The following is a 27227-nucleotide window of genomic DNA, read 5'->3' on the forward strand; positions in this document are numbered from 1 at the left end:
AGCATCCATAGATTCTATTACTTCAATGTGTACTGCATGCACACTCATGCAAGTGAACAGCACTGTCCATCGTTTGCTGTTTGCTTGGCCACCTCGAGTTCTGTGGGCTGTTACCATCCATGGCCAAAAGACATCCAGACCAACAGACCAACATGAGTGAAAGGTGGGTCAGTACTTAACCTGTCAGCTGGCAAATCTGACATTTGCTGTTGCTGGTGTTTCCCTCTCAGTTTGCGGCACTGAACACAGTTGTGTAGTGAAGCTGTGATCTGTCTTTTTGCTCCTATAATCCAAAGGCCTGCAGCTCTTATGGCAGCCTCTGTGAAGTGTCTACCTTGGTGTTTAACCCCTTCATGGTAGTGCCATATGAGCAAAGTGGTGATGTGATGGCGAGCAGGTATAATGAGAGGATTCTGTTCTTGCTCAGCCTTGTTTAAATGTCCACCAACCCTTAACATATCATGATTTTCAATGAATGGATTCAGGTTGACAATTGGGCTGTTTTTTGCAATGTTCCTCTTGTCATGTATACATTTAATTTCTGAGCCAAAGACTCTGTTGTACACTGCGTATAATGATCAGTTCACATTCAGCAATGTCTTTTGCAGAAAGAAGCTTTTGTCACACATGCCAACCTTGACAGTGAGCATCTGTGGGCTTTGTGTGGAAGCAATCTGCAATATGAACTAACCTTGCGATGGTGCGTACAAGCCTTCTCCACTTGGAGAAACGTTCAAAGCGTTGACAGCCCAAAGCGAGTCTTTGTTCATTTCTGGTGACAAGGGTTTTAACTTCGGGACGAATCTCTGGATCCTTGTCAGGTTCTAGAAGACTGAAGACATCAGCTGTGGTTTCTTCTGGACGATCCAGCAGGAATTCAGGCCCTGTTAACCAAGAAGGATTTGCAAAGACACTTGCAGACACTGGCCTGGTGGCATGATCATTGTCAAAGATCCTTTTCATAAAGGTGATGAAATGGCCCTTCATTTCAGGCCTGTTCTTTAGTGTTTGTTGAAGTGAGTTGAATCTGGATAGAGCCTGTTCACGATTGGTTGGGAGTTTAACCCTTGCAGCACGAAGAGGTAATGGTGCAACCCAGCTGTTAGACTCATCCTGGAAGAATTCTGACCATTATTTTGATGAACTCTCTGTCTTTGACTGACAAGGCTATTTTGTTGTCATCGCTTGTAGTACAAAACACTATGGTACCTAGGTTGTCATCACAAAGGTTAGGAGTGACATCAGGTACTTGGATGATGTCAAGAGGCTTCTCTTTTACTTCATAATGGCGAGGGCACTGTTTGAAGTGGGATGCACGTCCAAGTTTTGAAGGAGTGGATCTTGGATGACGTACGCATACTATCCAAGCATACGTTGCCCACGATTACCCAGCCTAGGTCAAGTTTTTGTAAGTAAGGAGCAGCATCGGGTCCATTGCACTGCTTGCATACTTTATGTACTCTGAGAATGTCTCTTCCTAGCAAGATCAAGATTTCAGCATTCATGTCCATTGCAGGAATTTCATTAACAAGGTTCCTCAAGTGAGGATGGTGATATGCAGCCTCTGGAGTAGGAATTTCTTCCCTTTTGTCTGGTATCTGGTCACACTCGACTAATGTTGGTAGGGGTATGCCCTCTCCCTTATTGATATGAGAGACCATGAACCCAATGGCCCTTCTGCCGAAGGCTTTTCACGACCAGAACAGGTTCTGAGAGTATACGGTGATCCCTCTATACCAAAGATCTCAAAGAATTTAGGCTTAACTAAGGATCTGTTGCTCTGTTCATCTATTATGACATACATCCTAATAGCTTCCTCAGGTTGACCTTTTGGGTATATCTTGACTAGGCATATCTTTGCACAGCATTTGTTATCTAAGCCTTCTCCACAGACTTCTGTGCATGAAGAAGAAATGTTAGCTGTGGCTGGAGCATGACCTTGTTGCTCCCCGCCATGACTTGAGACAGGGCTGGAGGTAGGAGGCTGCTGTGAATTGTTTAACGGTGCATAGCTGTAACATGTCTGTCGCTTCTGCATTATGTGCACTTGATGACAACTGTACAGTCTTTAGCAAAATGTCCATAACAAGCACAGCACCTGTAGCATATTCCAAGTTTCTGAAGAATCTCCCTGCGCTCTTGTAACGTCTTTGCCATAAGCCCACAACATTTCTTTAGGGGGTGAGGCTTCTTGTGAATAGGGCACTGATGGTTAGGGTCTTTATCTCTGTCACCCGAATTGCGCTCGTGAGCAGTAGAGGATACGGGTGGTGAGATGTCTGTCCTTTTAACAGATATTGCTCTATTAAAGTCTCTATGTTTAGCTGCTATGTTATCATACCTTGATGAAGATGATGTTGATGAAGCAGGCAAGTTGGGTTCACTGAAGCTGAAGCTGGGATCATTTCTTGTCCAGGTTTGATCACTGATGAACCTGCAATAATATGCGAATGGAGGAAAAGATACATTATAGTCTCTTTTGTACCTTGAGCCCTGTTGTGCCCATTTCTCTTGCAGGCCATATGGCAGTTTAGACACCACTGGATTGACACCATGAGCAGTGTCCAGGAAGCTTAGTCCAAGTAGACGTGGGTCTGTCTTTGCCAACTCTAGCTCCATGAGACAATCACTCAGATCTTGGAGCTTGCGGTAGTCTTTGTTCCCTATTTTTGGGAAGTTTTGCAGTCTCTTGAATAGAGCACTTTCTATGGCTTCAGAGCTACCATAGGCTTGCTCAAGTCTTGCCCATGCAGCAACAAGACCTGCATCTGGGTGGTTAACATGCACTGTTCTCAGTCTTTTAACACGATCTGCAGATTCTGGCCCCAGCCACTGTATGAGCAAATCAAGCTCCTCCTTGGTAGTAAGGATGAGATCAGCAATGGCAGCTTTGAAGGTTGATCTCCAGGCCCTGTAGCTCTCCGGACAGTCATCAAACCTTGAGAGGGTAGTGTTAATGAGCTCACAGCGTACCATATATCTGGCGAAGTCATTCAAGTCTGGTCTCTCACTCTTTGGTGCCAAAGTAACTTGTGGAACCCCTCGGGTGTGAAAGTTCTCTGGTGAAGTAGGGTGAGGTTTGCCAGGATGAAATGATGTTGCAAGAGCGTTTAACTGTGGTGTAGTCTCTAAGGCTTGTGCTGGCTGTGGCTTGTCACTGGAAGTCACCTTGTTGTCAGCAAGAGTTGATGCGGTTTGCTGCATAGATGCACTTGTGTTGTAGACTTGAAGAGGCTCAGGCATTTGGAGCTGAGAGGTCTCAATGTTGAGAGTCAGAACAGTGTTGTTGGTAGGAAGTACAGGAGATGACTCTGTATCATTGCAAACATTATGCTTTAGTACATATTCACTGGTGCGTTCAACTGGGTCTTTCAGTTCTACTGGGATGGAACAGACTGAGTTAGCACTTTCTCCCATCGCTTGTTCGAGGACTCTCAGCCTTGCTAGGGCAGCTACTTCTTCCTTTTCCATTTGCAGAATCTTTTTTTTTTTTTTATCCAAGAAAAAGGTTTTTATTGAAAAACAAGTACATACAGTCCAAGAAATCCACAGTTAAATTATACATATTAGCCTAAACAGGCATAGTTCCATAATAGAATCAAGCTCATACAATAATATAAAGTACTTCCCACTGTTAGAGAATAAGATAGGAAATGGGATCACTGCCTCCTCCTCTTTCCAAATTCCAACCCTCTATCTGTAACCAGCAGGAGCACTGAGCTCCATTCAGGACTAATGCAGGGTGCACCATGCCTTCAGCCATTATTAAGGCGCAGTAATCTATCCATGACCAGGTCCTCAGGGGCTAGCCCAGGAGTGCCTAGCCATGGTTCCCATAGTTTTACAAATTTCCTTGAGCATCCCCTGTGTTGGTATATAATTTTCTCCATTCTTAATATATTTCCTAGTGCAGTAATCCATTCCTTGACTGAGGGAGGTGTTTCAGATTTCCAATGTACCATGATTAGCTTACGGGCCACAAAAAGGGCTCTAGATAAAGCTTCCCTGACATGGGGTTCCCACTCTAGTTCATCTAACACATTCAAAATACAGTGTCTAGGGTCCAGCGGAATTGAGACCCCAAACACTGCGTTCAGCGTGTCCACCACCCCCTTCCAGTACACATGCAATCTAGGACATCTCCATAGCATATGTATTAAATCTCCATGATCTCTCTTACATCTAGTACAGGTTGGGGTGGAGAGAAGACCCATATTATGTAGCCTATGGGGTGTATAATACGCTCTCAAAAGTGTATATAGTTGCGTTAGTCTTTGCGTTACATTCAGTGAGCATATGGAAACTGACTGCAAGACCTCCTCCCACTGATCCTCATCCAAGGGTCCAACATCCAACTCCCATTTCCCTTTCACTGTCAAAGGATGTTTTAGAAGGTATTTGTGGAGTAAGGTGCTATAGCTCTGGGAAATGAATCCTTTAGAGGTCTCCGCTCCTTTAAGCAAATCGACCAAAGGGTTCGAGCTAGTATGCCAATCAGAGGTTTTTGACTGTGCTTCAAATGCGTGCCTAAGTTGCATATAATAAAAAAGCATGGAGGTCGGAAGACTATATAGGTCCCTTAAATTGTCAAATGAACGCAATTTACCCTCACTTATGATTTGCTTTAGGTAGAGAATGCCAAACCTCTTCCACCTCTCCGCATGTTGCAGTTTAGCAAGTTCTGGGTAGGATTCATTTCCCCATATAGGACTATACTCATTGATACCTGTCAAAAACATTTCTGAGGCTTGCTAAAAGCCGCGGCCTCTAAAGCTGTGGGAACGGATTTACCCCCTATCGTATGTAACATTATATATTCTGAAGCGCCAGGGATCCTGGCAGTAGACTCCCCTTCCATGGCCATGGTGCCTATTAAATGTTGTATTTGCGATGACAAGTAATAAAGCCATGGATTTGGTAATGCAAGGCCACCTTCATCTTTAGGGCGTTGTAAATTTTCTAGTTTTATCCTTGGTGGGCGGTTCTTCCATATCAAAAATGGCATTAACTATCCTGAATATCTTAAGTGGGATGACTACTGGTGAATTATGTAGTATGTATAGCAGTTGAGGCATTAGAATCATTTTAATTAGATTCACTTTGCCTGCAACCGACATACACAGATTTGCAGAATCTTTCATTGTAAATTTGCCTTTGCTTGGTGAGCTTCCATCTCTGCTTGTTGAGCTGCTTGTTGAGCTACCATCTCTGCTTGGTGAGCTTTCATCTTTGCTTGGTGAGCTTCCATCTCTGCTTGTTGAGCTGCTTGTTGAGCTGCTTGTTGAGCTACCATCTCTGCTTGGTGAGCTTTCATCTTTGCTTCTGTTTCTGCTTGTTGAGCTTTCATCTTTGCATGGCGAGCTGCCTTTTGTATTTCTGCTTCCTTTCTGGTAAAGGAGGTTTGCACTTTTTTTGCTTCCAGATTTGCACGGGCCTCTATTAGCTTGTCGCTTAATGTTGAACTTCTGGAGTGAGAGGATCTGGTAGAACGTGCAGTGTGCTTGGTTGGTGTGGATCTGTGAGATCTGGTCTCCTGCAGTTGAGCAATGCGGAGTTCCCTTTGTTGGTTTAGTGCATCAGCTCTGGTCAGTTCTGCTGAGGAGTCCTCTATATTACAGTCCTGCAAGAAAGTTGTGTATTTTGCAAACAGCCGCTGGTAGCATTCGTACACGGCAGATAAGCGATCTATAGAGTCTCTTAGTTCAGCTGGTTGATCGTTAAAGTGTGACAAAACTGACATGCAGTGTAAAGTTCTGTCCCACTCAGGAGAAGCAGCAGAATGTATTTTGGGGTGTAATTCCACATATAACCATGCCACGTTTGAACAGTATATCATTTAGTGACAACTTTGTGCAAAAAATAAAAAATAAAGTGTAATTTTCCTGAAACTTGTGGCAAAATATAAAATATTCCATGGACTCAACATGCCTATCAGCAAATAGCTTGGGGTGTCTACTTTACAAAAAGGGGTCCTTTGTGGGTGGTGGTGGTGGTGGTGGGGGGTTTGAACTGTCCTGGCATTTTATGCACAACATTTAGAAGCTCATGTCACACATCACCCACTCTTATAACAAGACAAAGCCCTTTCTGACACTTTTTGTTTACATGAAAAAATACTTTTTTTGCAAGAAAATGACTTTGAACCCCCAAACATTATATATATTTTTATAAAGCAAAGACCCTACAAATTAAAATGGTGGGTGTTGCAATTTTTTTTTCACACAGTATTTGCGCAGCGATTTTTCAAACGCAATTTTTTGGGAAAAAACACACATTTAATTTTAATGCACTAAAACACACTATATTGCCAAAATGTTTGATGAAATAAAAAAGATGATCTTATGCCGAGTGCATGGATACCAAACACAACATGCTTTAACCACTTGCCGCCCGCCCTATTACCAAATGACGGCGGCAAAGTGGCTTGATATTCCTGACCGGACGTCATATGACGTGATCAGGAATATCGAGCCGCTGCGCGCCCCCGGGGGCATGCATCGCGGCGATCGTTGTTGCGGGGTGTCAGTCTGACACCCTGCAACACCGATCTAGGTAAAGCGTCTCTGACGGAGACTCTTTACCACGTGATCAGCCGTGTCCAATCACGGCTGATCACGATGTAAATAGAAAGAGCCGGTGATCGGCCTTTCCTCACTCGAATCTGACAGACGGGAGTAGAGGAGAGCCGATCGGCTGCTCTCCTGACAGGGGGGGTCTGTGCTGATTATTTATCAGCACAGCCCCCCCTTGGATCCCGCCCATGACCACCAGGGAAGCCATCCACACTGGACCACCAGGTATGCCCCTAGACCCACAGGGAAATGCCACTATGCCACTATGTGCCCAGGCTGCCAATCTGTGCCGAGGCAGATGCCAATCAGTACCCACTCCAATGCCTACCACTGCCAGTGCCACCAGGGATGTCCATCAGTGCCTCATATCAGTGCCGCGTATCAGTGCCCAGCAGTGCCGCCTATCAGTGCCCAGCAGTGCCGCCTTTCGGTGCCCATCAGTGTCGCCTATCAGTGCCCATCAGTGCCAACCAGTGCCACCCAGTGCCACCCATAAGTGCCCATCAGTGCCGCCTATCAATGCCCATCAGTGCTGCATATCAGTGCCACCCTTCAATGCCGCCTACCAGTGCCCATCAGTGCCGCATATCAGTGCCCATCGTCAGTGCCCGCTCATTGGTGCCACCTCATTGGTGCCGCCGTATCAATGCCTGTCAGTGCCACCTTATCAGTGCCCATCAGTGAAAGAGAAAACTTACTTATTTACAAATTTTTTTAACAGAAACAAAAGCAAAACTTTTATTTTTTTCAAAATTTTCGGTCTTTATTTATTTGTTTAGCAAAAAATAAAAACCGCTGAGGTGATCAAATACCACCAAAAGAAAGCTCTATTTGTGGGAACAAAATGATAAAAATTTAGTTTGGGTACAGTGTAGCATGACCACGTAATTGTCATTCAAACTGCGACAGCGCTGAAAGCTGAAAATTGGTCTGGGCAGGAAGGTGTCTAAGTGCCCTGTATTGAAGTGGTTAAAATTGCGCAAAAACGTGCAGCGGTGACAAACTACATACATTTTTAAAAGCCTTTAAAAGCCTTTACATGTTACTATTTTAGATTTACAGAGGAGGTCTACTGCTAAAATTACTGCCCTTGATCTGACCTTTGTGGTGATACCTCACATGCATGGTGCAATTGCTGTTTACATATGACACCAGACCGAAGCTTGCGCTCGCCTTTGCGTGTGAGCACGGGGGGACAGGGGTGCTTTTTTTTTAAATTTTATCTATTTTGGTTTTTTATTATATTTTTAAACTATTCCTTTGTTTTTTTTTTTTTAATCATTTTTATTGCTATCTCAGGGAATGTAAATATCCCCTATGATAGCAATAGGTAGTAACAGGTACTCTTTTTTTTGAAAAAATTGGGGTCTATTCGACCCTAGATCTCTCCTCTGCCCTCAAAGCATCTGACCACATCAAGATCGGTGTTATAAAATGCTTTGCCAATTTCCAAATGCCGCTGTTTATATCCAGCAAAACCTAAGTCATTAAATGCTCGTAGCTTCCAGTTTCTTAGGCCATGGAGATGATTGGAGCCGTTCTGGTCTCTGATCATCTCTATGGTCAGCTGTCAGAACCAGGAGACAGGAGAGCCCGAGAAAACCATGGAAGACGGTGGGGGGGGGGGGGAGCGTTCCCTCCCACTGCTTGCAAAAGTGGTCTAGAGGTTAATTAGCCACTAGGATTGTTTTTACATGAAAGCTGACCGCTGGCTGAAAAACGGAAAATTGTATACTTACCTGATGGTAATTTTCATTTCCTGATGCAAAACATGACAGCATACACGAATGGGATAGGCTCTGTCTCTCACCCAATCAGGACTGGTTATACTATATATAAATGAGTTGCCTCCCCCCAGGCGGCATTCTTGTAACTATACTCAAATGCGAAACGCACAAGGGAGGGACCTGTATGCTGTCATGCTTTGCATCAGGAAAGGAAAATTACCGTCAGGTAAGTATAAATTTTCCATTTTCCTGACACAAGCATGACAGCATACATGACTGGGATGTAGCGCGCCAACAAAACCTATAAGGGAGTGCCATGCTGAAGTGTTTGAATCAACATATTAGATTCGTTTAGAACTGAAGTAAACTCCCCTGCTTCCAATGTTGTTTAATTGACTTTGCAACAGGCAAACCTGAACCTGGTTGGTATCCTGTAAAATTCTGGACCTCTGAATTTTTCCCATGAGCACGCCACCCATCTGATAAAGTGAGCTCTGCACTAGATTGATGAATTTATCTTCGTCTTATAAGCCCCTTAGGCTACTCTGGCCCAAGATAATGCCAGTGTCCTAGTGGACAGTCTTCTGATACTGCCAGGCCTGAAGAGGCCACTGTCTGACCTTCTAGAGAAGGGCCACTTCCATGTATTTCTTCCACATAGAGTCCATTAATCCAGCTTGTGGTGACGCAGACATTTCAATTTGGACATGCCGGAAGGGTGATGTCTTGAACCAGAAGCAAGGATACAGACCTTCATCTGGTGCTGGAGAGGAAGAAACCAGAGCTATTTTGTTTGATTATGCTAGCAATAAGGTAGTTTACCGCTTGACGCTTGGATCTCTGAAATAATTCTCCCAGACGTGATATCCTTAAGAAATACTGCTTTTGTGTCACTGAACCTATTGAAGTGGTCTTGTTCAGAAGAAAGGAGGAGTGGGACAACCTTCCCAACACTAGTTGCACTGCAAGTTCTAAGGGGAAAGAACGATCTGTACCGGCCTTTCGGAATTGGTTCCCCCAGATGTGCGGCGGTCACTGGATCTCAGGAATTGAGGACCTGACCAAGACTTGACTGCTGCTCAATCCCTTATCTTATATTACTTGCAGCCATCTTAATCTTTGCAGCCAGAAGCAGAGAATTCTATCCTTAAATTCTGTGAGATTTCCCATGTTCTAGTAAACCTGGAGTTTGCTGTAGGTTCCCCTGGTTTCCACAAGGTTTCAAATAATAGTGGTGAGACACCTCGATGAGCCTTCCTAACGTGGTCTCCCAGTTCCTAGATCCAACGTGACTGAATTTGGATTCACTTGGCTCTGCTGTATAAAGTCTGAGATCTCAGGAAGAATAGAATAGGAGGTTCTTGGGCCAAAGACTGTACTTTGAGGACACCACAGCCTGTAAGGTCACCGGATCATTATTGCCCTTATCCCAGCTGTATGACTACGGATCCTGGTTGAACTAGATGGACTTGTGTCTTTTCAACCTGACAAACTATGTACTATGATCCTGATGAGGAGCTTGGAGATCACGGAGTCTGGTGGCTATATAGGCTAACCTGCCGACCCAGCTGGATGTTAGTAGATCCACTGCTTCCACTACTGGAAAGCTCCTCTTGCAGGAATAACTGCCCTACCTGACCATTGAGTTTACTGCCAAGTTGAGATTCATTGAACCACTTGCTGGTCTACATCCAAGGCTTCGTATTTTACGGTAACTGACGGGAAGTTCTGGGAAGCCAGTACACAGAGCGATGATATGAAACAGGTTTTACTGTTGGCAAACCTGAATGGGAGATACCTCATCATGATGATAGGAGATTACCTATCGCCGTCTGTTTGGGGCATAACTGAGGCCTCCTAGGCTGTGTTGCCCAAACTACTTCCTCACTTGGGAATCACTATACCCCTGATGTTAGACACTTCATCCTCCATTGGCCTATGTCATTGACCTTGAGCTAGGAGGTCACTGAGGTGAATACTAAGAAAGTGAATAGACTTTGATGATTGGTATGCCTGGAAGTTGATAAGATTAACTATCCTTTGCCACCATCAGCGGGACTAGTCCCATATGTGGGGTAATCTTCCCTAGAATAGGAAGCAAATCTTTCATTACCTTAGAAGTCCAGTTTATGATGTTTTCAATCTTCCAGTGTGTCCAACCGACTGTATGGATTACTGCAGACTACTTCTCGACCTTTTGAGACCATGGGATACAAACAGATGGAATAAAGCTAGGAATTGCCTCTACATAAGACCCAATACTGTCACCCTTTGTGAGGGCAACTCTACAGTATTCTCCTGAATGTCTAAAATGTCATTATTATAATGAGATTAGTTGGCCTTCCCTCTGAATTGGGGTTTTGCCAGGACCAGGAGGATGTTGAGCCACCCACAGCTGTTCGCATAAGGAACCTGCAGCCCTTGCCTCTGCAAGATGGCCACTACTGGAAGCAACGTTCTGGAAAAAATGTCTTGAGTATGTGGAAAGGTCAAAAGTTTGTTGCACAAACCCAAAGTGAAACTCTCATAAGCCTGGGCATACCGAAGTACGTATGTACACATCAGCTAGATCTAGAGAAACTGTAGGTGCTTTATCAGATGGTTTGAGTGATTGTTCTCAATTACTTCATATGACTTTTTTTTTTTTTATCTTGATCCTTCGTTCCATATCTTGCTTAAATCTGCCTTTCGACTAAGAACAATGGACCAATGGTTCCTGTTGGACAAGATTTGGTAACATTTGCTTAAAGCCTTGATATCTCTAAAGAACCAAAGTGGTAATTAGAGGAGTTGGAAGAGTGGAAAGAAATTCTATTGACTTTCTTACTGCACAAAGTACAACTTGCCAGCACACCAGGAATCTTCCGTAGTTGTCCCAAGGGTTTTGTTGCAGACAGATCACATCACAAAGACAAGTGTTGCACAGGCCCCATTGATCCTGAGCCCCCTGCCCAAATTTGCATTAATTTCTGCAATATAACACCTACTGGGCACATTTGAGTGAAAAGGAACTTTGCTGCTCCTTGAGAAGAGCAGACTTGGGCTTAGACGATTATGAATCTTCCAATCTCTTCTCTAGCTCTTCTCAGGCCCTGTCACCACTCTTTGTTCTGGGCCTAGGTGACTAGCCTAAGGGATTAGTCCTTGATCTGGACATCACTGATTCAATCTTAAATCACATTCCATTCGACTTAGAAGAGGTATACGTAGTCAGTGGGTTAAGCCATAGGGCTTGACTACCCTCACAGAATAGGAGGAGGAACAGCCTGCTGCCTCCATAGTGGTTGTACTGCCTTGCTGGTCACTCCAATGTCACTCATGGATCAAGCACCACAGAGGTGAATTACTGGCCAAGTTTGGCTTCAACTAGTCTGCTAAGAGCCTTGGCTACTGAAGTGAACCCCAACACCGGCCACACCATATTTCCTAATGGTAGTATGAACCTTCCTTTCCAAATCCATATTGCTGTTCCTATGCCTCTTTGAAGGCTATTGCATCATCTGCTGGCACTTCTGGGTAATTTGATGAAGATTACTTGGCTTGGCTAACTGCCTCTGCAGTAAAAGTTGGGCCTTACAGAGGGGATCTTGCATCCTCTGTTAGCATGAAGACACATCTGGTCAATCTGATGATTTAAACAAACTCAGCTGTTTGATTAGCTTAGTACCCGAGCGTTAGTGACTAGAGATCCACCCAGTTAGTTTGCACTTGAGTGAACACATCTGCCTTTGTGTTTACTGCCGCCTGATATGCAACTTGGCATAGTATATTGGTGGGCACGTCAGTTAACCACACTCCCCATTCTGCCCAGGATGGTCCTTATTGTGATTTCCTTTAGTCTGCCCCTTCTGGCAGTACTTTGAATGCATGGCAGTTTTTAGAGCCAAACAGGACCTGTCACTAGGACATAGCCTTAATACAATTTCAGTGGCCATCCACACACCCATTTGCAGACATTGAAGCAGCAAATTGACCTGTATGCTTATGAGCAAGGGTTAAACCCTTAGACAGGAGCAATTACAGGAGCAATTTCAGATAGTAGTGTAATAAACCAATTACCTAAGCACTGTAACTTAAGCAGAACACTGAATTTTTTCATGCTGGCATTAGACATAATAGGTTAATGCATAGCAATCATTAAACACATTGCACCCAAAAGCAAACCTTAAATGCATAGCAGCAACATAAATGCATAGCAGTGGCATCCATACTGAAGCATCACTCTGTCATAAACAAAAAAAACAAAAAAACTGCGCTTGGAAAGTATGGTAAATCTGCGGTTATAAGTGAGGTACACCAATACAGAAAAGAAATAAAGAAAAACCGCGCTAAAAAATGATATCCAAAATAATTAAAATGATAAAGTCCTATATGGTGGAATGTCCAATCTTTACACAGTGAATAATGTGAATATTCATATGTTATTAGGTAAAAATTCAAAAATTGAAGCAAATCTTATATGGTGAACTGCTTACCAGAAAGTAAGCCAAACGGGCGAGTGGCTTAAAACCCAGCCTGGGCCTTTAAGAAAAACGATCAAATGAGATAGGATGGGTCACACTCGTCCCGTGTATTCGGATCCACGAAGGATTACCCAAAAAAAAATTATTTAAAAAACATAGCGTAATACTGACAAAAAATGTGAAATAAAAAAAAGTGAAATGTGCACCACTCACCAAGAACAAAATCATATATAATCATAAAAAATCCAGTGTTGAGAACACATATAGGATCATTAGGTGGGTGCCATGCAATCATGCAATAAGGTGTATGATCCCCTTTAGAAAAGTGATATGTAGACCTTACAGAGAATCTGCTTACCAGATATTAAAACCAAGTGAGCATATACTATCCCAAGGTTGGAAAAGAAGGTGCAGCGAGCCACATAAAAAACCTGCTTACCAGATATTACAACCAAGTGAGCATATAGCTATCCATCAGATGGAAGGTATGGAAAAGAAGGTGTAGCAAACCACATAGAAATCCTCATAAAATTCCTGCTTACCAGATGTCACCCGAGGTGAGCAGATATTCACAGACACAGACCAGACTTCCTGGCAAGAGCAGCGTGCCTCCGTTCTGACATCCTAGCCCCGAGCTCAGCAGAGCATAATGTACAAAAAGCAGGCAATAGTGTGATACTGTATCAACTGAAATTTATTCGTATTAAAAATACACTTACAATAAAAACGAAGTAACGAGCAGTGCCGGCCGGCATACAAATAGACTCCCGTCCTCAACGAGACCGCGTGGTGATGTCAGCGCGTCCCTCCCAGACGCGTTTCGTCATAAGGTGACGTTTTCAATGGGGTAATGGGGCCCCATTGAAAATGTCACCTTATGACGAAACGTGTCTGGGAGGGACGCGCTGACGTCACCACGCGGTCTCGTTGAGGACGGGAGTCTATTTGTATGCCGGCCGGCACTGCTCGTTACTTCGTTTTTATTGTAAGTGTATTTTTAATACGAATAAATTTCAGTTGATACAGTATCACACTATTGCCTGCTTTTCGTACATTATGCTCTGCTGAGCTCGGGGCTAGGATGTCAGAACGGAGGCACGCTGCTCTTGCCAGGAAGTCTGGTCTGTGAATATCTGCTCACCTCAGGTGACATCTGGTAAGCAGGAATTTTATGAGGATTTCTATGTGGTTTGCTACACCTTCTTCTCCATACCTTCCATCTGATGGATAGCTATATGCTCACTTGGTTGTAATATCTGGTAAGCAGGTTTTTTATATGGCTCGCTGCACCTTCTTTTCCAACCTTGGGATAGTATATGCTCACTTGGTTTTAATATCTGGTAAGCAGATTCTCTGTAAGGTCTACATACACCTTATTGCATGATTGCATGGCACCCGCCTAATGATCCTATATGTGTTCTCAACATTGGATTTTTTATGATTATATATGATTTTGTTCTTGGTGAGTGGTGCACATTTCACTTTTTTTTTGATTTCACATTTTTTGTCAGTATTACGCTATGTTTTTTAAATAAATTTTTTTTTGGGTAATCCTTCGTGGATCCGAATACACGGGACGAGTGTAACCCATCCTATCTCATTTGATCGTTTTTCTTAAAGGCCCAGGCTGGGTTTTAAGCCACTCGCCCCTTTGGCTTACTTTCTGGTAAGCAGTTCACCATATAAGATTTGCTTCAATTTTTGAATTTTTACCTAATAACATATGAATATTCACGTTATTCACTGTGTAAAGATTGGATATTCCACCATATAGGACTTTATAATTTTAATTATTTTGGATATCATTTTTTAGCGCGGTTTTTCTTTATTTCATCACTCTGTAATAAGCAGCGCAATGAAGGGTTAATATACCTGGCAGGATCACCTACACTAGGCCATTGCCCTGTAAAAGGTTAAAAACAGCAAATACAAGCATTAGAGCATTGACACGGTGATCTCAAATCTATAAAGCCAGGCATTGCTGAGTTAATAGGAAGGACTCAACTTTGCAGCAAACACCTGATATATCAGTTCATGCATTAGTAGTCCTACAGACAGACAAACAAAACCAGTTAAGCAAATGAAACAGAAAGAACTATACACAGCCGTTTAACCTACTTTGGCAGCTTGTGTATTAACAGCATAATGATTCAGACACACCATGAAAGCCCATGTAAAGCTTACCTGCTCTGTGCAGCACCCCTCCCTGACTGGCTCTAAGGGGGGATGGGAGAGGGTCAATTCCTGAACAGGTGGCCACCAATCCATTCCAGGCAGCCGCCTGGTGCTCCCGGCCACTACTACAGCAGGCCAGCAGTTATTCCAACATCATCTTGCTGTTCCCTGCCGACTGAAAGCACAGCCCAGCAACAGGAAGCGGACAAGGAGCCATCTTGGAGGGGGGCAGCCCTGACAACAACATTCCAACATCTTTGCAAGGGTAACCAACATACCCAAAGCCAGACTAACAAAAATGTGTGTGGGGCCTCACCAGGGAGGAGAGAATAGATCAGTCCCAACCCAACCACAAGGCAGAACGGTTTTACCTGCATCCAGAGACCATTATCCCAGGCCCCAGTATCTGGACCTGGGGGGGGGTCTCCCTCGTATGGAAGTTTTACAATTGAACAGAGGTGCTTCATCACAGGAAAGAGACTGAACCTGTACGGCTGGCCAGATGAATCCGGCAAGGTAAGGGCAAAAAAAAATCCTCTTTGATTCATAACTATAACCAGTTGAGCATTTGAGGAAAAAAAAGAGAATGCCGCCTGGGGGGAGGCGACTCATTTATATATAGTATAACCAGTCCTGATTAGGCGAGATGCGAAGCCTATCCCATTCGTGTATGCTGTCATGCTTGTGTCAGGAAAGAATGATACCCAGATGATACCTAAACCTGCAGGCATCATTCTGGTATAACCACTCAAAGTCCAGCAACATACCAGTACGTTGCTGTCCTTGTTGGGCATACACTGTAATGTTCTTTTTTTCATGCAGCCTATGGGCTGCATGAAAAAAAGAGATTGATCGGTGGGTATGCCCACCATTAGAATATCGCCCTTCATCCATCCACTTCTAATGATGGGCATACATGCATCATTTTTTTTTTTTTAACTGTGGTGGTGAAATCACCTCCTACAGCACTGGAGTCACTCCAAATACAATAAAACATAGTAAAAAAACATTTTTAAACGCAATCTGTGCCTAAAAAATATATGCCGAAGCATGGGGGCAATCTGCCCCTAATGTTAGGAGCAAATTGCTCCTCCACCACTGCCCCCTTGCTTCGGCATATATGCTCGTTTTTTAACTGTGGTGGTGAAATCACCTCCGGCAACGCTGGAGTCACGGGTATACATATCGTGGGAGCAAACGCTGTTGCTGTCAAGATAAATAAACCTGTGCTGCAGCTGAATGGCGTACCTGCTAAGCAAATGATGGTTAACAATAAAACTAAGTAACATTACATAATAACAGTAAGACTTACCATACCTGCCAAGCAAATACAATAAAACATAGTAAAAATAAAACATTTTTTAATGCAATCTGTGCCTAAAAAAGCAAACATGATAAAACATAGTAACAATTAGAGATGAGCTTCGTTCGACTCGAACATTGGCTGTTCGCAAGTTCGCTGAACAGCGAACAATTTGGGGTGTTTGTGGCAAATTCGAATGCCGTGGAACACCCTTTAAAAGCCTATGGGAGAAATCAAAAGTGCTAATTTTAAAGGCTTATATGCAAGTTATTGTCATAAAAAGTGTTTGGGGACCTGGGTCCTGCCCCAGGGGACATGGATCAATGCAAAAAAAAGTTTTAAAAACGTCCGTTTTTTCAGGAGCAGTGATTTTAATAATGCTTAAAGTCAAACAATAAAAGGGTAATATCCCTTTAAATTTCGTAGCTGGGGGGTGTCTATAGTATGCCTGTAAATGTTTAGAACAGTCTGACAGCAAAATGACATTTCAAAGGAAAAAAGTCATTTAAAACTACTCGCGGCTATTGCATTGCCAGTCCGACAATACACATAGAAGTTCATTGATAAAAACGGCATGGGAATTCCCCACAGGGGAACCCCGAACCAAAATTTAAAAAAAAAATGATGTGGGGGTCCCCCTAAATTCCATACCAGGCCCTTCAGGTCTGGTATGGATATTAAGGGGAACCCCGGCCAAAATGAAAAAAAAAAACAGCGTGGGGTCCCCCCAAAAACCAATACCAGACCCTTATCCGAGCACGCAACCTGGCAGGCCACAGGAAAAGAGGGGGGACGAGAGAGTGCCCCCCCTCCTGAACCGTACCAGGCCACATGCCCTCAACACTGCGAGGGTGTTTTGGGGTAGCCCCCCAAAACACCTTGTCCCCATGTTGATGAGGACAAGGGCCTCATCCCCACAACCCTGGCCGGGTCCGACAATACACATAGAAGTTCATTGATAAAAACGGCATGGGAATTCCCCACAGGGGAACCCCGAACCAAAATTTAAAAAAAAAATGATGTGGGGGTCCCCCTAAATTCCATACCAGGCCCTTCAGGTCTGGTATGGATATTAAGGGGAACCCCGGCCAAAATGAAAAAAAAAAACAGCGTGGGGTCCCCCCAAAAACCAATACCAGACCCTTATCCGAGCACGCAACCTGGCAGGCCACAGGAAAAGAGGGGGGACGAGAGAGTGCCCCCCCTCCTGAACCGTACCAGGCCACATGCCCTCAACACTGCGAGGGTGTTTTGGGGTAGCCCCCCAAAACACCTTGTCCCCATGTTGATGAGGACAAGGGCCTCATCCCCACAACCCTGGCCGGTGGTTGTGGATGTCTGCAGGCGGGGGGCTTATCGGAATCTGGAAGCCCCCTTTAACAAGGGGACCTCAGATCCTGGCCCCCCCTGTGTGAAATGGTAAGGGCGTACAAAAGTACCCCTACCATTTTACTAAAAAACTGTCAAAAATGTTAAAAATGACAAGAGACAGTTTTTGACAATTCCTTTATTTAAATGCTTCTTCTTTCTTCTATCTTCCTTCATCTTCTTCTTCTGGTTCTTCTGGCTCTTCTGGTTCTTCCTCCGGCGTTCTCGTCCAGCATCTCCTCCGTGGTGTCTTCTTCTCCTCAGGCCGCTCCGCACCCATGGCGTGGGGGGAGGCTCCCGCTCTTCTCTTCATCGTCTTCTCTTCTTCATCTTCTTCTTCATCTTCTTCTCTTCTTCATTTTCTTCTCCGGGCCGCTCCGCATCCATGATGGCATGGAGGGAGGCTCCCGCTGTGTGACGCGTCTCCTTTTCTGGCGGTTCTTAAATAATGGGGGGTGTGGGGCCACCCGGTGACCCCGCCCCCTCTGACGCACGGTGACTTGACGGGACTTCCCTGTGACGCCACGGGGAATGCCACAGTGACAGGGAAGTCCCGTCATGTCCCGTGCGTCAGATGGGGGCGGGGTCACCGGGTGGCCCCGCCCCCTGTTATTTAAGAACCGTCAGAAGCGGGAGCCTCCCTCCATGCTAGCATGGGTGCGGAGCGGCCCGGAGAAGAAAATGAAGAAGAGAAGAAGAGAAGAAGATGAAGAAGAAGATGAAGAAGAGAAGAAAATGAAGAGAAGAGCGGGAGCCTCCCCCCATGCCATGAGTGCGGAGCGGCCCGAGGAGAAGAAGATAGAAGACGCCGCAGAGGAGATGCTGAACGAGAACGCCGGAGGAAGAACCAGAAGAGCCAGAAGAACCAGAAGAAGAAGATGAAGGAAGATAGAAGAAAGAAGAAAGAAGAAGCATTTAAATAAAGGAATTGTCAAAAACTGTCTCTTGTAATTTTTAACATCTTTGACAGTTTTTTTGTGAAATTGCTTACCGTTTCACACGGGGGGCCGGGATCTGGGGGTCCCCTTGTTAAAGGGGGCTTCCAGATTCCGATAAGCCCCCCGCCTGCAGACCCCCACAACCACTGGCCAGGGTTGTGGGGATGAGGCCCTTGTCCTCATCAACATGGGGACAAGGTGTTTTGGGGGGCTACCCCAAAGCACCCTCCCAATGTTGAGGGCATGTGGCCTGGTATGGTTCAGGAGGGGGGGCGCTCTCTCATCCCCCCCTCTTTTCCTGCGGCCTGCCAGGTTGCGTGCTCGGATAAGGGTCTGGTATGGATTTTTGGGGGGACCCCACGCCGTATTTTTTTTTTTTTTAATTTTGGCACGGGGTTCCCCTTAAAATCCATACCAGACCTGAAGGGTCTGGTATGGAATTTAGGGGGACCCCCACGTCATTTTTTTTTTAAATTTCGGCCGGGGTTCCCCTTAATATCCATACCAGACCTAAAGGGCCTGGTATGGAATTTAGGGGGACCCCCCATGTCATTTTTTTTTTTTAAATTTTGGTTCGGGGTTCCCCTGTGGGGAATTCCCATGCCGTTTTTATCAATGAACTTTTATGTGTATTGTCGGACCGGCAATGCAATAGTCGCATTTAAATGACTTTTTCCTTTGAAATGTCATTTTGCTGTCAGACTGTTCTGAACACGGGAAACATGTGCCCCTTTACAGGCATACTATAGACACCCCTCAGCTACAAAATTTAAAGGGATATTACACTTTTATTGTTTGACTTTAAGCATTATTAAAATCACTGCTCCCGAAAAAACGGCCGTTTTTAAAACTTTTTTTTGCATTGATACATGTCTCCTGGGGTAGGACCCAGGTCCCCAAACACTTTTTATGACAATAACTTGCATATAAGCCTTTAAAATTAGCACTTTTGATTATTCATGTTCGTGTCCCATAGACTTTAACGGTGTTCGCGTGTTCGAACAAACTTTTTTCCTGTTCGCATGTTCTGGTGCGAACCGAACAGGGGGGTGTTCGGCTCATCCCTAGTAACAATAAAACAATGCATTGTAGAATACAGTAAAAAAGAGCAGAACAATAAAGAGAGAATAGAGAGAGAGAGAGAGAGAGAGATCAATAAAATGACAACTATTTTGTTTTTTCATTTTATATATATATATATATATATATATATATATATATATATATATATATATATATATATATATATATATATATATATATATATATATATTTTTTTTTTTTTGCTACGCTTTTATTTGTAACTGTAACGGTTCGGGTTTCCCAAAATGCGATGGCATCTTTGGAGACCTTGTGAAAGTGTGTCCGAGTCTGTGCAGTGCTGTGCCCTACGCTAATACTCCACTAGTGTGTGCTAGCTTTCAAAACATTCAACAATGCAAAGACCAGGACGGTCAGGACAGGAGGGACAATAATAGTTGATGTCACACCTATATCCGCGCTTTCTACAGACACAACATTTTCTTTGGGGGGCTCGTTGGGTAGGGGTACCAGGGAGAACATACTGAAAATGCCTCTCATGCAGCCAGCTTACTGCATTTGGATTGGGAAGTTGGGCCACAGCACCATCTGGAAACAGAAGGGCTGTGATGATCTCTTCCTGGAATTTAAGGAAGGATCCGTTTCATCCTGAAGCTTTGTATAGCACATAAGCATTCAGCAGAGCCAATTGAAATAAATATACAGACACTTTTTTGTACCAGCATCTGGTCTTACGGGCAACTAGGTACGACGGCAACAACTGGTCGTTTAGGTCCACCCCTCCCATATTAAGGTTATATTGTCGAACACAGAGGGGTTTCTCCACAACACCAGTTTCTCCACCAACACCAGGGGTTTCCTCCAACACCACAACCCTTGCCCGGTGGTTGTGGGGGTCTGCGGGCGGGGGCTTATCGGAATCTGGGGGTCCCCTTGTGTGAAAGGGTGTCAGGTGCATTGTACCCCTACTCATTCACCAAAAAAGTGTCAAAAAGTCAAAATGACAGGAGACCGTTTTGGACAATTCCTTTATTAAAAGATAAAAAATAAAAATTTCTCCTACAATGTCCATCCATCTTCAATCACAGCGTCGACAGTCACAAAAAACAAAACAAAAAAAGCCGGAAAAACTTTGCCTCAGCGATCGCGGTGTACAGAGGCAGAATGGGGAACTGTAAACAAGGCAATTCCCCGTTCTGCCTAGTGACATGTCAGAGATCTTCTGTTTCCAGTCATCGAGAACAGCAATCTCTGTCATGTCCTAGGTAGCCCATCCCCCTACAGTTAGAACACACTCAGGGAACACAGTTAGCCCCTTGATCGCCCCCTAATGTTACCCCTTCCCTGCCAGTGACATTTATACTGTAATCAGTGGCTATTTTTAGCTATTTAAATGTCACTGGTCCCAAAAAAGTGTCAAAAGTGTCCGATCTGTTCGCCACAATGTTGCAGTCCCGCTAAAAATTACTGATCACCACCATTACTAGTAAAAAAAAAAAAAATGCCATAAAAGTATTCCCTATTTTGTAGACGTTATAACTTTTGGACAAACCAATCAATATACGCTTATTGCGATTTTTTTTTAGATTTTTGGGGATATTTATTATAGCAAAAAGTAAAAAATATAGTTTTTAAAAAAAATTATTGTTCTTTTTTTGTTTGTAGCGCAAAAAAATAAAAACCGCAGACGAGACCAAATACCACCAAAAGAAAACTCTATTTGTGGGGAAAAAAAGGACATAAATTTTGTTTGGGTACAGCGTTGCATTATCGTGCAATTGTCAGTTAAATCGACAGTGCCGTATCGCAAAATAGGGCCTAGTCATTAAGGGGGCAAATCCTTCTGGGGCTGAAGCTGTTAAAGCAGGGTTAGGTTGCAAAAAAATATTCCAAGCTTTGAACATCTCACGGAGTGCTGTTCAATCCATCATCTAAAAATGCAAAGCGTATGGCACAACTGCAAACCTACCAAGACATTGCCGTCCACCTAAGCTGACAGGCTGGGCAAGGAGAGCATTAATCAGAGAAGAAGCCAAGAGACCCATAGTAACTCTGAAGGAACTGCAGAGATCCACAGCACAGGTGGGAGAATCTGTCCACAGGAAAACTATTATGGCGCGTACACACGAACGGACTTTACGGCAGACTTTGCCCGGCGGACTGGATTTCGTCAGACAATTCGATCGTGTGTGGGCTCCAGCGGACTTTGTTTTCTCAAAAGTTGGACGAACTTAGATTTGAAACATGTTTTAAATTAATCCATCGAAATCGAGTCCGGTCGAAAAGTCCGCTCATCCCTATGCTAGTTCGACGGACAAAAAGCCACGCTAGGGCAGCTATTGGCTACTGGCTATGAACTTCCTTGTTTTAGTCCGGTCGTACGTCATCACGTACGAATTCGACAGACTTTGGTGGATTGTGTGTAGGCAAGTCCGTTCATTCAGAAAGTCCGTCGTAAAGTACGTCGAAAAGTCCGCCGGGCAAAGTCTGCCGTAAAGTCCGACCGTGTGTACGCGGCATTAGAGTCTGCAAAAGACTTGAGACTGGGGCAGAGGTTAACTTTCCAGCAAGAAAACTACTGTAAACATACAGCCAGAGTTACAATGGAATGATTTAGATTAAAGCATATTCATGTGTTAGAATGACCCAGTCAAAGTCCAGACCTGAATCCAATTGAAAATCTGGCAAAACTTAAAAATTGCTGTTCAAAAAGATGCTCTCCATCCAATCTGACAGAGCCTAAGCAATTTTGCAAAGAATGGGCAAAAATTTCAGTCTCTAGATGTGCAAAGCTGGTAGAGACATACTCAAAAAGACTTGCAGCTGTAATTGCAGTCAAAGGTTCTACAAAGCATTGACTCAGAGGGGCTGAATACAAATGCACGCCACACTTTTCAGATGTTTATTTGTAAAAAAAATTGAAAACCATTTATCATTTTCTTTCCACTTCACAATCATGTGCTACTTTGTGTTGGTCTATCACATAAAATCCCAATAAAATACATTTAGATTTTGGTTGTAACATGAGAAAATGTGGAAAATGTCAAGGGGTATGAATACTTTGTCAGTGTACAGTACCCTAAGAACTTTCATTCCTAAGAGAAAATACCCCAAGAACATTTGATTAAAAAGAGAAAATACCCTAAGAACATTTGATTAAAAAGAGAAAATACCCTAAGAACATTTGATTTGATCCTAAGAGTAAATATCCTCAAAACATTTAATGAGATGAGAAATCTCATTTGATTTTGCCCTGTCCACACAAAAGCCACAACTTTATCCACTTTTCGAACGCCTAACTGGGAATTGACATCATTACTTTGACGTTAAATACCGGGGTTATGGCTGCAGCTAGATGCCATAACCCTAAAATAATTTTTTCCCTTAGGTGACTGGCTTTCAGATAAAAGTGGTCCCTGTGGAAGATTCACCAGTGGATCACTTTTTGAACCCAACACTCCCCCCTCCACTGCTTCCCGGGATTACGTTACTGATCGGTGAGCCCGGGAACCATGCAGCACTGGCAGTCTTCACATAGAGATAAGCGATGGCAAGATGGCCACCGCTCATCTCTATGCCCTTGGAGGACCGGAGCGACGTCATGATGTCACTTCCGGTTCTCGGGCCATGTAAACATGTTTGTTTTTTTCTTAGAGCAAAATATATTTTTTTAAAATCTTTTGCTTTTAAGGGGAAAGGAGAGATTTGGGCTCTTTTACAACCCAGATCTCTCCATAAAAAGGACCTCTCATGCTTTGTTATCACAAAGGATGTTTATATTCCTTCTGATGGCAATAAAAGTGATCTAAATTTTTTTTTTTTTAAAGGGATAGTGTAAAAATTAAAAAAAAGGTAATAAAATATATATTTTTTAATACTCCCTATTTCCTCGCAGTAGTGAATGCATAGTAACACCCACCAGTGGCGGCTGGTGCTTGGTAATTTGGGGGGGGGGGGCGCAAACAGCATCCCCCAGGCGGGAGACGAGTCGGTTCACCCCCTCCCCAGGGAAATGAATGCGGGGAAAGCGCCCCCCCCCGTGAGATGAACGGCCTCCTTACCTCCTCACTCCGATCTCCCCTCCCTCCTCTGTTCGAGCCGGAGAGCGCCGATGCGGGTGAGCCAATTCAGTGGTGGGTTGTGGTTCTATGGGCCTTCTCCAGTCGTGCCCTCCACTCTCCTCTCTCCTCCTCCTCCCTCCTTCTAGGCATCCTTTAGGATTGCCTAGCGTTTTGGCCAATCAGGAAACGGGTCTCATAACCCGCTTCCTGATTGGCCGGGAGGAGGATTAGTTTGAGAATAGCAAATATATGTCACACAACTGGGTGGACTCATAGCACAGTGCTCTGTGCCCCAAGACCACCCTTTTTTTTAAGCCTATTAGAGCCTCCAGCTCTAATCACGTGCTTAAAAAAAATTCAAATAAAAAATACAAATTTTTACTTGTAAACACAAATGTCAGAAAAAGGCTGGGTCCTTAAAGGTCCAGGCTCCTTCAGAACAAATTAAAAGTCAGCAGCTCCAAATACTGTAGCTGCTGACTTTTAATATTAGGACACTTACCTGTCCAGAAATTTTGCGATGTCGGCACCCCAGATGATTTTTCCATCGGCTCTCGAGTGCTGCCGCCACCATTGCTTGTAAAGGAAACTTGCAGTGAAGCCTTGCGGCTTCACAGCTGGTTCCCCACTGCGCATGCATGAAGCGAGCTGTGCTTTGTGAATGGCCTGACGGCGGGGGGAAGGATGAGGGAGGCCGAACTTCTGGGTGATCTCGCCACAGCGAAATCACCCTGAAGTGGGAGCGTGTCAAAACCAGGTACCTGCCCCCCCCCCCCCCGAAAGGTGCCAAATGTGGCACCGGAGGGGGGAGGAGGCAGACAAGCGGAGCTTCCCTTTTTGAGTGGAGCTCTGTTTTAAGTGGCTATACCTTGTGTGTTAACTTTCTGAAACTAAAGTGTTACTAAACCTAAAAATGTTTTTTACCTAAATGCATTGTTTGCATTAAGGTAAAAAAACTTTTTCAATTTTCTTGTGCCCCCCTTCCTCTGTGTGAAGGGGAAGAGAGAGAAGAGATCAGCACTGTGCACGGCTGCATCTATTCTCCCCTTACTTCCTCTTCACAAAGCACTTGAGCAGGAGCCATTGGCTCTTGCTGCTGTCAATCATATGCAGTGAAGAGGAAGTTGAGGGGGGCTAAGTCCTGCTGTGTAAGTCTATGGAGCGTGGCTCCATAGACACACAGGTCGGGATCGCACAGACTATGATCTCCCCATAGCCAGCGGCTGGCTGTGGTTGTCCAAAAAAGAAGAGGAGGAGCCAAGATCGTTGCCACAGCACAATACCACAGCACAGAGCAGGTAAGAATAACATGTTTTTTATTATAATTAAAAAAAAAAAGACTTTAGTAACACTTTAACATGGGAATGATGGTTAATTCACATAGAATAACTGTAGGTACATGAAGTTTCATCGGATGAATAGCTATGTGAATTTTTTTTATAAATAGACCCCATAGTATGCCTGCAATAAAATACCTACCTACTCTCATTTTTTTAATAAAATAATGCTTTTCATTTGACTTGTAAGTCATATTCTAAAAAATGACTTTATCATTAAAAGTCACAATGTTTGGTATACATTTCACAATTTTAAGTCAAATATCTCTTACATTTTTAGTTATCCAATCTACAATAAGAGTGCATGCTCCTGCCAGCTGAGAAAAGGGTTTGGGGTAAACCAGCTACAGACATTTGTGCCTGCAGATGATTTAAGGACTGCTGTGGAAAGACGTAAGAAGGAATATGAACATTACAAGAAAAGGTAAGACATTGAGGTAGGATATGTGTGTGTTGTGTTCCTAAAAGAAATATGGATGATGCTATTTTATCAGGAAGGTCAGGATAAAGAAAGCAGTCCTTACTCTGGGTTAAAAAACAAATATGTAAGCCAGAGAATTATTAGAACAGCCAGATAACTGGCATTTTCATCTGCAATGGCAGCCTCTGTTTCCCTGTGCACAGTGCCCATAGGTACAGTGGCAGCTGCACTCGGCAGGCTTTAGCTGTCACTGAGCATTATGGTGTGAAAAATAAATAAGTGTAAAAAAGAAAACAAAAATTATAATTTTATTTTCTTATTTTTGTCAACTTACAACAGTATTAGTGCAGAGAATTTGTCAAAACAGTGTGCCAAATAAAATCTTTACCTTTCCTTAAAAAAACTATGAAAAACTGATTTAGGTAGGCAGATGCAGTAATAGAGATATTATCAAGTTAGCTGACGCTGCTAAATTTGATCAAGGCTTCGATGACCCCTGATCACGAAAGGATTAAAAAGGTTTACACTACTTTAAAAAAGCTTATATTTCTAAATTGACGAGTAAGGAGCATTTTTCTTTTACTTTCGGAAGTTTCTGTTTAAAGATCGAGTTGCCATAATAGAGTAAAAAAATGAAATGTTTCCTTTGCCAACATGTACACTGAGCAAAATTATAAACGCAACACTTTTATGTTTTCCCCTGTTTATCATGAGCTGAACTCAAAGCTCTACGAATTTTTTTATGTACACAAAAGGACAATTTCTCTCAATTATTGTTCACAAATCTGTCTAAATCTGTGTTAGTGAGCACTTCTCCTTTGCCGAGATGATCCATCCACCTAATAGGTGCGGCACATCAAGATGCTAATTAGTCAGCATGATTATTGCACAGGTATGCCTTAGGCTGGCCACAAAAAAAGGCCACTCTAAAATGTGCAGTTTTACTGTATTGGGGGGGACCAGGGGGTCCGAAAACTAGTCAGTATCTGGTGTGACCACCATTTGCCTCACGCAGTGCAGCACATCTCCTTCGCATAGAGTTGATCAGGGTGTTGATTGTGGCCTGTGGAATGTTGGTCCATGCCTCTTCAATGGCTGTGCGAAGTTGCTGGATATTGGCAGGAACTGGAACACGCTGTCGTATACGCCGATCCAGAGCATGCCAAACATGGTCAATGGGTGACATGTCCAGTGAGTATGCTGGCCATGCAAGACCTGGGATGTTTTCAGCTTCCACGAATTGTGTACAGCAGTGGTTCTCAACAGGCCATGTTTGCAGGTTTTCCTTTATCTTGCACAGTTTCTCTAAATCAGAGTCAATGGCTTGGTATTTTGGACAGCTATTTTATCTAAGAGAAATTCCCAAAACATGGCATATTGGGGGTACTTGAGGACAGGGTTGAGAACCACTGGTGTACAGATCCTTGCAATATGGGGTCGTGCATTATCATGCTGCAACATGAGGTGATGGTCGTGGATGAATGGAACAACAATGGGTCTGGATGTGGATCTGGAAGATGCTGGATGTGGAGGTCCTGGGCTGGTGTGGTTACACGTGGTCTGCGGTTGTGAGGCCGGTTGGATGTACTGACAAATTCTCTGAAATGCCTTTTCTTATGGTAGAGAAATGGACATTCAATTCAAGGGCAACAGCTCTGGTGGACATTCCTGCGGTGAGCTTTCCAATTGCATGCTCCCTCAAAACTTGTGACATCTGTGGCATTGTGCTGTGTGATAAAACTGCACATTTTAGAGTGGCCTTTTATTGTGGCTAGCCTAAGGCACACCTGTGAGGTGGATGGATTATCTCGGCAAAGGAGA

The 27227-nt window shown here is 43.8% G+C and overlaps 1 protein-coding gene across 1 annotated transcript in view; it reads left to right on the forward strand.

Moving 5' to 3' along the window:
* LOC141114242 (beta-1,4 N-acetylgalactosaminyltransferase 2-like) overlaps positions 1-27227 on the forward strand; it is a 242612-nt gene that overhangs the window by 104908 nt on the left and 110477 nt on the right. The window contains exon 2 of the mRNA XM_073607819.1: positions 25266-25409. Within this exon, the coding sequence (XP_073463920.1) occupies positions 25266-25409 (144 nt within the window). The remainder of the gene's footprint in view (positions 1-25265; positions 25410-27227) is intronic.

The sequence above is a fragment of the Aquarana catesbeiana genome, linkage group LG12 (assembly GCF_042186555.1).
Source record: "Aquarana catesbeiana isolate 2022-GZ linkage group LG12, ASM4218655v1, whole genome shotgun sequence".
Classification (NCBI taxonomy): domain Eukaryota; kingdom Metazoa; phylum Chordata; class Amphibia; order Anura; family Ranidae; genus Aquarana; species Aquarana catesbeiana.